General features: G+C 41.7%; 1 protein-coding gene across 2 annotated transcripts in view; it reads right to left on the reverse strand.

Moving 5' to 3' along the window:
- The window catches only part of LOC111269451 (uncharacterized), a 43533-nt gene that overhangs the window by 13923 nt on the left and 16702 nt on the right, over nucleotides 1-12908 (reverse strand). For both annotated transcript variants that reach the window (XM_022849055.2, XM_022849057.2), the window contains exons 3-4: nucleotides 7765-7943; nucleotides 2469-2602 (exon numbers count right to left, since the gene is read on the reverse strand). In XM_022849055.2, coding sequence (XP_022704790.1) covers nucleotides 2469-2602; nucleotides 7765-7943 — 313 coding nt within the window. The remainder of the gene's footprint in view (nucleotides 1-2468; nucleotides 2603-7764; nucleotides 7944-12908) is intronic.

Raw genomic sequence — 12908 nt, forward strand, 5'->3', positions numbered from 1 at the left:
TGATTATATTGCATTTAATAAATATGTATTAATTATGTAGGATTGATTCGATGGAGACTTAATTCGTACTCGCACACCACTACATTTTGCACTTCGAAGGACAATCAAAAAAAGCTAAGAACCTAGTCTTCCAAAGATGCTCAAAGCAATTCTGTTACAACCATTTCCCCTGAGAACAGGTAAACTAGCAGATCTGCATTAAGCAAGTGAACGCGGCAATTCATTTAAATCCGCTTTCTGAAATGTCTCAGTAACGCGATTAGGCAAGGGGTACAACTGGAAAGGGATGTTTATTTTACAAAGCCTAAATTTGAATATAACATCGGTCGCTAGAGGCTGCTGTTGTTGATCATGCAGCTACCAACGCGTAAGCAGCTTTTTTGTGTGGACAACAGAAAATGGAAAACGGCCTAGGAACATTCCTAATCGGCTAACAGGAACTAGATGGAAACAGAGGAAGATAAGAATAGGCTAGTGTAAAAATGAGCTTCGGCAACTGATACCATGGCCGTTTGTATTTCGAGGAGCCGATGAAGGCTGATCCTTACGTAAAGATAGGCCAGTGAAACCGGGCTATACAACAACTATTTCCTACAGCTACCGTTGTAATGACTATCTAGCATATTGCATGCGGTCAATGCCAATTTACGCTAAGCAACCTTCTCTTCAAGGTAGAAGGAAGAAGACGTTTGATTTTTATATGCGTTGCTTTCGGCGTCAGCTAGCCTAAAATCTTCCTTGTCTAATTCTATTAGTTTTTAATGCAAAATTTCATGACCAGTTGTATATAATAAATCACCGAAATGACAACGAATGTGACGCATCGCTGTTCTCTGGTGCCTCAAATTCATGTTGCCCTAACCGGAAGTCTATAGATACACGATGATTAAACAAACTGTAGATTTTATTTGAATTTACGTATGATTTTGCCTTCTGCAAGCCGCAGCGTTATCAACGTGATCTAAAGGTGCTGCAGTGTATCTTTGCTTCTTTATTTTCATGAACGGTACACCATCCAACAGCGTTGTACAGGTTTCCCTTTGAACGTCACTGCGTAGTATATAAAACGTAATCCCCCCTGCCGTTACAGCAGGTGCCCGCTCAGTGCTCTCACGTATCGCATGAAGGCGTCCGCAGTGTCGCCACCTCAAATATGACAAAATGGGTCTGAGCGCTATGTTCAAAAATGGTATTTTCTAGATACAAAGTACTACTGCAGGCGAGGATTTTGGTTTTCCTGGTACGCGTCAGACGTAGCAATATAACTATGGCCTGAATGTTTACCTCCTAATATGACATAGGTGGTATCGAAGATAGTCTGCTGCGACTCTTTAGGGAGTTTGGCGCGTAGTGCGAACCGAATAAAAACCTTACGGCAAAGCATAGCCCCAGGGGCGTAGTCGAGGTCAATCAGGCGTTTCGAATGTCACTTGACTGATTACGTCCCTTAAATCTAATTTAAAGATGATCACATTGGCCCTGCTGGGAAGGACACGGTTCTACCTGAGATGAGAAGGTTGATTAGGATGTTCCTGAAGGAGTTTTGTTGTGGCTCGATTATATTGATCATTGCTCGTCTCTCGACTTTGTGAATCTCGGTATACCATTATCCGCGAAAGTTTTGAAGAGGTTGAAATCTCACGAAGGCATTTAAAAAACTAGAACAGTGCCATAAACTGTTGATATAAACTAGAACATAAAAAACATTTCATCAAATTTTAGCGATCTGGTTTTGTAATACATAAAGTCTAAAGTATGATTTTTTAAATACAACCCGCCAAAATATTTTGCCCTACGGCAGGAGTGACCTTGTCTTATGATTAATTGACCATGTTTAGCCTGTATCTATTTGAAAATATGAATTTGGCACTTTATTCTAAAATGCTGAATTTTGGATTGGTTGGTAGAGTTTGACCGTGTCAATGTCAAATGTAAAATACTTCATATAGGTAGTATCACCATTAAAGGACAGCACTTGTGCTCATCGAACTTAGCAACGAGATGTTTTAAATGGTGAAAAAAATTCAATTAATAACAGTTCGTTCTTTTGATCTCTAATATAGCTCGGAGATGTCTGAATAGAACAAACATTAAAAAAAAAATTATGACAATGCCCTCAATAATGCAATGGTGCTAAACAAATATCAAGCTTAAATGCTATAGTAAAAGTTCAAATTTTTCTTACTTTATGCATTGCATCTATTTACACATTGATTTCAGATAAAGCAAAATAGTGTTTCGGCTACGATACGGCAGCGTATCGCAATACGCTGCCGTATTTTTGTCCATGTTGACACTGATCTTCCCACAACAGTCCACACGAATAGACCTCCTATGTCACTTTTTATTTGCAAATGTATTTAACCAGCTAGACTTGCTACTACGCTTTGTTGTAACTCCATCTACGGTACCTGAACCTCATTAGCATTTAGGTAACTCATTGACACTGAGCAAATTGTTCCGCTCACCTCACCAGGGGCTAAGGCGCACACACCACGTTCCGAGCAAAGATCTTCTGAGTCTCGACGAGACTCACATTCCGAATCATAAACAGATATACGAATGTGCCAGACGCGCAAAACGCTTGAAGATTGCACAGCCACTGTGAAGACACGCAAAAAAGAGTCGTGTTAGATACGTTAAAACAATCAATACAACCTTGCCGCTCTAAAAATAAATAGATAACATTTATAGATCATTGATATGTTTACCACTTATGGGAAGAATAGACAATTGAGACAATTTTGTTCACGTTCAGCCGAACAGTGCGAAGGTAATTAACTGAAAATTAATAGTACTTGAGAGAAAATGGGCCATTGTCATGATGTCTAGTTAAACACATGTTGGTCTGCGTAGTTTCGACGCGTTTACGCATATATAATCATTAGCTTCAGTCAGCTGCTAGCGATTGTCGATCGCAGAATGAGCGGTATCATTTTATGAGTTCATATAGTACGAACACAGGTTGTTCCATAAGCCTACCAGTCTAAGGACTGATATTTTGCAAGACTTGTGCATAGGCTTCTCCTTTAATCAGCTCGAAATATTATTATAAGAGGAAAGACAAACGTTTGAAAATACATTGTTCGCCTCACGTGTGTAACTACATTTACGCTAGTGATCAGTTCAGATGAGAGGGTCCTCAAGCGGTAAATGTCGACCATTAGTCAAATAACGTATTGAACGAGTCTCTCCTAAAAATATTTGACTGCCTAAGACGGATGTGACTTCGTCAAAGATCTATCCCTTATACGTGCTTTATGCATATACAAATTTACTTAACCTGATTTCATAATGAATATTCCTTCTTAGACTCGTTTTATTAGCTCAAAAACGGCTCATTAGGGCTTCAACTATTAAGTCCTTCAATATTACATCGCCATGTGACATCTAACAACTTTTTCGGTTAGCAGTTTGTTCCTGTTATTCAAAATTCAATAGCATTATCAACGGGCTACTTGAAAGTATTCAGGTGGCTTAAGTTCATGATAGCCAATAGCAGAAAAAAATCTATCTATAGTAGAAACTCCTCTCTCGATTAACTGGACATTCGCGTCAGTGGTCACCATAACGTTGTTTACACTAGAGTATGCAGTAGACAGGGGGGGGGGGGGTTCGTTCAATGTTGAGCTCAGTATAATCCACTAAAGATTTGTCCTCAGTGCCGTTTTCCTTATCCTACGTATTCGAAAACTATGCAAACAATAACAATCCGGTAACCGAACATGATGAACGGTAATGTGCTAAGCAACATTCATGCAGGTTACCGTGCCCATTAGTACTTTCTATTTTTAGACAAAAGATTATGGCTTTGGCACCGTAATGTTGATGCCCATAGGATCTGCACAGCGTTTATATTTATATAAATCTCTTGTACCGGCCTCTGCGATATATCGGCAAGCCCTCTTTTCTGTCTGCTGAGTAGGGCGAAAGCGACTCGTTGTAGCAGACGTACAATTCCGCCTTCAGGTTCTAAAACCGGCTTCAATGATTCAAAGGGATGATACAGGATCAAACATGGCTTCCATAAACGAACTGGTCGGACCAGAACAGAAGACCCTGAACGGACCCGACCGAAACAAGCAACAGGCAAAATTAGACACGAACACGCTATAACGATCGGAGTCGCGGACGGTTTGTCGAGTGACAGCCCCGCTTGGCGCTAGCTTCAGCCATCCTCTTCTGTCTGTTTCCAGTATTACCGATAGCAACGACTGAAGTAATAACTCGTTACTACTAGCTGTGCTACCACTTCTGTTCCTTGACCTTTCTTTATTTACTGGCTGGCTATGGGATCTGTCCTATCCTGGTTTGCCAGCCTGTCTGTTTTGTCGCCCCACTCCCTGCCTGCCTGCGTGCGTGCCTTATGCCTGCCTAGCACCACGGGCAGTACTCGACGCCCGTTGTTGCCCCGAAGCTGTTTTGGCTGCAGTACGCCGTCAAGCAACGTCGGGACGAACGGACATAGTTGCACAGAGAAACAGAACAGAAACAGAAAGTGAGGGCTTGATCGCAGGAGGCTGCAGGGTAGCGCTTAATTACGCAATCAAAGCATTACCAATCTGTTAACAACAACAACTCGGTTGAACGAATCGAATTTGGACGACCGCAAGCGGTGCCAATTCTTGTTGATGGTCAGTTTTTTTCACAGCTTCCAGATACGTGATACAGAAAACGAGGGAAAGACAGGAACTGGACGTCTTTGCTTGTTCCCTGTAACAATAACCTAGTTTTTATGATATACACATGGTCTGCGTAATCACAATCATATGAAAGTATAACGACGATGTCGGCTCTCATAATACCAATACTCAACTAACTGAAATCAGTGTTTTAAGCATTAGCACTAGACGAGTGCTATTTTACTATAACTCGATGCGTTAATAGTACGGTAGACATACAGGGCAACCAGCATCGTTGTAAGCTTGTGGGCAGATCTAATTTGTAAAATTGCACGAAGAGTGATGGTGAGTTCTTTAGAGATTGAACAGGGGCGCTCAAGCAAATTATAATTTAGTATATTAAACACTTCGAATATTAGCTTAATGGCGTATGGACGCTTTATAATCTATGTATATATATATATATATATATATATATATATATATATATATATATATTTCCAGACAGCTATTTCGGTTTGTAGGGCCAGTAACAATTAATTACAGTTCCGATTCGAACGGACCATTTTACCGCTATGCCATCATCGATACGTACGTTTACAACGTCTTGCTAGACTCATAAGATCGGAAAAATGTAGGTGATGGCAGAATGTAGGTGTAGGCACTTAATGCCTCTTCTACAATCTATTTTATTATAGCGGAAAAGCCACTAGACGGAATGCAACAATACAGAACTCTAAATATAATGATTATAATGTTCCTTTTGATTTAATCATACGTATCGTATAGTATATGTCACTGACGGAACTCTGACTAGAACTTTGGCGCCCAGGAGTTCGGCCGTCCAAGTTATTGCACCCACAATATTAAAAGTATGCCTATATAGTGGAACCACTGCTTGTGCTAATAAATTATGTAGGATCATTGATGCGCTCAGGCTTCCACGAGACGGCAGAGAAAAAAGCTTAAGCATGTAATTATAGGGCATAGCAAGCCGTGGTATTAGGTGAGAAAGCTGTCGGTTCGACCGGTTGCGCCGTCCCTAATCGTTTTGTTTATTCCCGTTGTAGGCCGGTCCACCGTTCGTCTGCGTCACTTGTAGTAAGCAGCCCAGGCGAATCTAGATCGTAGGGTTTTTGCTGTTTGCTGTTTGCTTACCATAAATAATCTCCCCATTTGTCCTGCGATTCCAAACAGTTAACAATAAATGATGTGCTAACAGACTAACAAACAGGATCAACACTAGTAAAAAGTAGTAGTGGATCATTCCTATCCCGTAGTTGTAAAAAACGTCCCAAAATAGAAGGACGGCCAGATCCTGTAATCGTCCACTCGTCTATTCTTTTCCATCATTTCAAATGGGGTTAGAAAGAAACACAGTAAAAGATCAATCGACTATCGAGATATGCTGTCAATATAATATTTTAACATGAACGAATTATCATAACCATTAAGGACAGGCCTCTCGTTAGAGTAACCAAAATAAGGCCAACGGCGCTGCACTAAATCTGCTCCGCATAATGGCAATTAAACAGCGCGTATCTTATGCCTGAGTGTATCTTCAAATGCTTCGCTTAGAATCAACGTCTTGCTTATTTTCTATGTCCTCTTCTGGAACGAGCGTAGATCTTATACACAACAGTTGACTAAAGGTGGTACGAACGCGCTGTGGAAAATGCACGCACGCTTTTTGCGTGTAGAATATGTCTGTTCTTAGCGTGGCGTTCGGAGCTAATCGGGTACAACAATGCGATCTTACCGTATGCCTAATAAATAAATAACCATTAAGTGGGTGTCTAAAAAATATCATACGATCAGTGATATCCGCTTGCTAATTTTACGGACACAGCCGTTACTATTCGGCGGAATTTCTAGAATTGAAAATTTAACACTGCCCGGAGAAGGTGTCTCTTTAGCTGCTGGCAAGACCGATTTTACGTGACGAGTGATTTCTACCTATAGTTTTATAGTGAAAACTTTCACTCCCATGTCGTTCTAGTACGCGTGAAATATAGATCCGAGCAACAAGCAATCTACGCATAACAAAATCTAGTACGTCAGAGAAGTAACTTGGGCATGACAAATCTAAGTAGCGTCTACTTGAGCTTCCTTCATAAGTTGCTATTGACTACGTGTGTGGTTTTAATCGACGCCGCCATCTAACGTGTCCCTCAATTGGCATACGGGCTTAAGGTTCGAATTTCGAACTTAGAGCTAGCTCACTGTATGAACGGAAAATTCGTACGACCTCTTACATATCGGTATTTAGTTAGTTTTTTTTTAGTATCCCGTGTAATAACTTCACGAATTTAATTCTGACCCACCTAAACAGGGGTACGTACTTAATGCACTCGACTGTTTTTCTATTTAATATTGCTAGTACTTAGACGTGTCGCCGTGTTACAAGAGGTATGATTATATAAAGAAACAAACAACAACACTAAAAAATATTTTTTTTTCTATTTATTATTGCGTACCATTTTTCTACAACAATGAAATGTGGTAGAAAAATGGTCGCGCAATAAAGATAGCTAGATAAATGGTCGTAGAAGCATTCCGAACGCTGAGGTCGGAAGCCTTTTCTGTTTGTAAGTTCTGAATGGCTTGAATTATCATGCGATTACTACCGAATGGAACTTAATTTTTTCACATATATAATGTTTGCCCTGATTGAGTAGTTTAATTGATGTAGACTGGAGATAATTATGGCTAAATATTGTTCCGCCGAATTATAACGAACGATCATTGGTTCGATTAATCAAATATCTGAACACAGATATCCGCATATGGTTCAAACAGCGCCAGTGAAAAGTAACTATATGTTTACTTACTTTTAGAATAAGACGGAATATAACGAACTCGAACGAAAATTCGCATGGGAAATCATGGTTCTATATAAAACCACCAGCCAAGTGCAATTATTTGCTGAGCATTGAGATTTTCTGAGCCACAGTGTACTTCAGCACTGGTGCGACCTCACGTCTCGAGATAGGACAGTAACGGTTTCATCATGCTTCGTTATTTGAACTATGACAGAAAGTTTACCTATAGGTTCTGGATAACAGACAGGGATGTAAACTGTAAACTTTTTCTAACTGTTATTACTTCAGATGGTATATTTATCACGATTGACTAGTTTTACCCGCAAAGAATTGCAGTCCGCTCTGAGTCAGAAGGTTGGCCTGAATGACAAACTGTTCAGCTCTGGTAGCATTCCAAACGATGGATCCATGTGGAGGCTCGACGCATTCGGTAAGCGCTTCCTCCTCTGATCGATGGAGCGTCACTACAGTCCCTTCATCCAACTCGTCGACGAACAGTCTGAAAACATGAGCACAGAATGATCGATTGTTCTAATTGTCGCCAGCTAAACTCTCCATTTATCCGCTCATTATCAAGCGGTATCCGAGCAAGCCTCAAGTCGTCTTCGTTTACCAATGCCTCCCAGATAAATATAACATACGCCATGGAAAAATTCGATTCTTAACCCAGTACAACCCAGCAAAATGTAACTTGGCAATTTTCCCATTATGTCCTTCTTAGTTATGGACGGAAGATACATAAATCCAAGAGATTCCACTAACAGCTTCAATAGCGACCCATATGGGTCTGAATCTGCGTACGCAGCACTGGCTGTTCACTATGGTAGACGAACTGTGGAATAACTGATACATCAATTCCGCCGCCAAACAAGGTCTTTCGATTAGAGGCAACTACTAAATAGGCCTATATATATTTGTGTCAATATCAAGGTAATAATAGATAAGACGTAGCAACTACGGGTAATCTTGTGGCCAGAATCAGCTATCGCAGGCACAACGAACAGCGAGGCATGCTGCCTTAGGTACCCACTGTTTATATGGTGATTTGGTCGATCATGACGCAGCGAAAGCATCGAATATTTTTTTTCCACTTCCGTGCTCTTTGCTTATTTAGCTTTCCATAACCATACAACCTTAATACAAACGCACCGTGAATAGTTCAAAATTACAATGGGACAAATCAGCGGAAAATAATGAGCGTCCATGTTCCCGCCGCACTAATCTCTTATTGTGCCCCATTAACATAGGGAGCTTTATTATTGTGACAGATTAGCAGCACCTACCTCTAAGTCTAGCCAATTTTGTCCTTCTATACATTCGTCCATCCATCTGCAAGACGTATATTATACCTCTTCTGCGCCCCTCGCAACTCGGCAACGTACGACCATATCTGTTCATCCCCAGTTCGCGGTGCTCCCCTCTCTAAACTTCCCTAATTAATCCCAGATATCGGCGAGTCACAGCAGTGGATATATATATATATATATATATATATATATATATAGGAGAATGCAAAGGAAGGCTTACAATTGAAGTGTAACTGAGATTCGGTACGCTGCTAGTTAGTCATCGGCAAGAGAAACAGGTAATTGGAAATAGTAATCATTATTTTTACTCAATATGTTGATTACTTTGTAGCGGCGCTTAGATCACACATTACCCATCGTAACCTAATTTTCTGCGAATAATTCTGCGTAGAGTTCCCTGCTGCTACTGGTCGTTTGACACAGCCTTCACATAGAAATCCGCTCATTTCATCAAACACTGATGCGAACCCACTGGCGCTCGATGTAGCAAGTGACTTATGTCACGGCTGAAGCTTCTGGCCCATACAACAGCTACCTATACAAGCGACGTATGCTAAATCTAGCATGATAACAGATACAACTCTCCAGCAAATATGGCGGTTCCCAGTTGTTAAATGAGGTGGTGGCAGAATCAATAAAGAAAACAATGACATTTATGAGCTTAACCCCGAAGAAAGGCTGTCAGAACGTGTTACCTTGATGCATCACTGCCACGCACCCATATTGTTGCAATCCTTATTTTCAAGGTTGGCCTAAATCCTGTCTAACTATTTTTGCGCATACATCAACTAACATCAGTGCTTCTACTTCACCTTCAACTAAAAACCTAATTTTTCCTAATTGCAAGTTTCCTAGGCTTCAAGCAGTACAACAGACTTGACCAGTAGTTACTGGCGGTCACAGTTACATCAAACTTGCTTTGCGTCGATTTGGCATCTGTTCTGAATCCTTACAACCAGTGTTTTTTTTTTCTACCCTGACGATTCACCTACCAAGCAGAGCTACGCCTGTCATAGAAACATTATACGTGCATTCGTAGCGAAAGTTGACGATAATGCACACAGATTCCCATATTTCTTCGGTTCCCATGCTACAGTCAGGCATTGTCTTTCCTGCCGAGATAGGCTATTTCCTTGCAGACCTTGCACTGCCCCCCAAATCTCAATTGCCAATAATTTCGGGCTGTCGTGTTACCATAGAGGAGCTCAAGGGAGCGCTGCAGATATTCATTTCGACAAGATGCGGATATCTTATAGCAACACCAGTAGTCATTTGCGGAGAAACCGCAAAACTGCTTGTGGGCGCTACTTCATCGTCTGTAACCCGCCTCGTTATCAGCTGAAACTAATGAAAACCTTTGTTCTTCGCCCGTGAGCTTTCCAACTCAACCTGTAAGCCCATTCGTCTTCATCCTCTTCTGAACTCATCGTATCGCTGCCCGTATAATTTGTATGGACCTCCACACCCTTCACTGAAGCCTGGCTTTGCTGGAACTGAAAGATAAATCCTGAGATATAGGAAGCGTTCTTTATCTACTTGCTAACATCACTACTGGCATTGTGTAGGACTGAACCATCATGGCCATGATATAATAAAAAGAAGCTGCAAGCATGTCTTATCGATTCCTATACATACTAACTAGAAACAGAAACATAACCAAGACCTGACAGCAGCTAGGCGTGCTACAGACATTTTCTGTCCGACATGTAACCCTGATATGGCAAATCCAACAAGCAATGACGCTCATAAACAAAATCGCAGTGTTTAAAGCTCCTATTGTTTTTCAGCTATGCTCTATACAGTATGCATACTTGGTTTTAGCCTTTGCAAGGCGTAAGACATGTAAAATATGATATTATTTATTAAGGGAGACAGACAGTAGTTGTACATAAAAATCAATCGACGGATGACGGCCATGAAGACTAAGCATTAAAAATCTACGAGTCCAGACATCTGGATGCATGTACATATCACATTAGGCATTAAGGGCCGCTTCAAATAACATTTGCTGGATAATTCACGAGGCTGCCCTGCGAAAAGGCTGGCACCTCATGATTCTCCTGCAGCAGTGATCGGAGCAGCGGGATTCATTGCCATATCGTAATGTACTTCATAGAGCTCAGTATGCGGTGCTATCAAGTGGAGCCGATGTTATGTTAGTGTACGCAGATCACAAGCGGGATGGTACACAGAGTGGATAGAAGCGTTCCATTGGGAGCAGCGGCAACAAAAGTGGAAGTACGGGTCGAGTTCGAATCTCGTAAGTAGCAGATGTCGATTTGGCAAGAATTACAGAGCGCGCTCATATGCTTGATGGCACATATCACCGGCCGTCCAGTCGAACCCGACGATCCCTCGACGCCTCTCCTCCACTAATAGTACTCCGCGTGGCGATGTCTGCGAAGTAGCTTTCAACCCAGACCTCCACCCATCGTCTTTGTATCGACGGGCTCATGCCATCGCTACTACCGCTGACACACCAACCCCGAAAGGAGATAGGATGACGTTTAGAGGATGTCTACGTCATGCGTTCAAACAGGCACAGAAACGACTGTAGTGTTCGTTCGAGAACTGTTTTCGATCTATATCGACCTCCGCTAGGCCTTCTGCTCTCTGTTCTCGCAACCGATAGTGGAAAGCCAGTGAAAGAATAAGCACGTACGTCCACAAGCTCCATTTGCTCATTTGCCAGCATCGCCTCACCTTGCCCTCCCCGTTTCACTGCCTCCGCTCTACTTCTACCTAAATAAACAAAAGGAAATCATTCAGTGCATGGCGCCGGAGCAAAGGCAAACCGCTGCACAGGGCCGTACGGGCGGATCGCAGGCTGCATGTACGCTGACGGATAGAGAAGTCGAAATGGAATCACGACAAGGCACCAGTTGTAACGGTAGAAGCTGTGGAGGTAGCTGTAACCTAACTGTGACGGAACGCCGATACGTGGTTTTTAGGGCAGGGAGATTTGATGAATCTTATGCTTATAGCGATGCTGACAGTGTGTTTGTAGTGGTAACATTTATTGCGAAGGTGTGCGATACGCAATGAAAGAGGGAGCCACAAGCAGTTTATAGCATCTTGATGACGGATAAAAGCTTTATTATGTCAGAAACTCATGTTAAAATTGCTTTTTTGCTTCTATGTAAATCGGGAAAACTGTATCGAATGAGTGGCTTTGCATAGACTGGAAACCGTCTCGTATTGACATGACAACCCGTAATACGCTTCTATATAGGGTTTACTTGACCTTTTCTTGTACCAATAGCGGCAGTGATAGCCCAACCGTGATGTAATGCAAAATATAGATGATGAGAAAAAGCTAGAGAAGTGGTTACCGCCATTTTGAAAAATCCTCAAATCGTCCTTACATTTTTAACACGTCATTCGATTCTAATTGTCGGTTCCTTGCAGGATTTTGATGGAGTTCCCTTAGGAATAGACGGACTCGCTACGTAAAAAAGTGCCTCATTGAGAGAAGTGTGGCGAAACAAAATAAGGCCACCTCAATGTTATGCCTGACCTGTACTCATTAGCTAGCTAAGCTCCTATATATTCTTATCTTTGTCACTGCTTTTATGATGGCCAGCAGAACTGCCTAATCGGTAAGCTGGATGTACTTCATATGCAAATATCATTCTCACGCATTCGTACGATGTCACGACAAGCCAATGAAAGCAAAAAAACCTCGTCTGACCGCTACGACTTCCGCTGTAGTCGAACCCCCGAAATCAGAATCATCACCGTCATAAATACTAACGCGATTATTATACAACAGAAATGTGACCGCAAAACTATGGGAAGCAAACGACAATCTCGACCGATACGGCGCCTGCTTTTCGGCAGTGTTTAGAGAACAGTTAAACTAGTTGTTTTAGTTTTTACACCCATGAAAATATATATTGATTCCGCAATCTTTAATGGGGAACCTTAGTCAACGTGTCAACCCAATTTGGATGTGACCATCTAACCATTTTCATTTCAGGTGTTCACCACTATTCTACGCGAACGTTTTTACAATTATAATATTATAGTTTTCACCTAGCACAGGCGAAAGGAGAGGAATTGCGGGAAGTTTTTGCGGAGGTCTTAAGTCAAAGATGGTGCGCTCGAAACTGAGCCTGGACACTGATTCTCGGCGTCACTCGGTCGACTCGACCGAA

The sequence above is a fragment of the Varroa jacobsoni genome, unplaced genomic scaffold (genome assembly GCF_002532875.2).
Source record: "Varroa jacobsoni isolate VJ856 unplaced genomic scaffold, vjacob_1.0 scaffold_1386, whole genome shotgun sequence".
NCBI classification, from domain to species: Eukaryota; Metazoa; Arthropoda; class Arachnida; order Mesostigmata; family Varroidae; genus Varroa; species Varroa jacobsoni.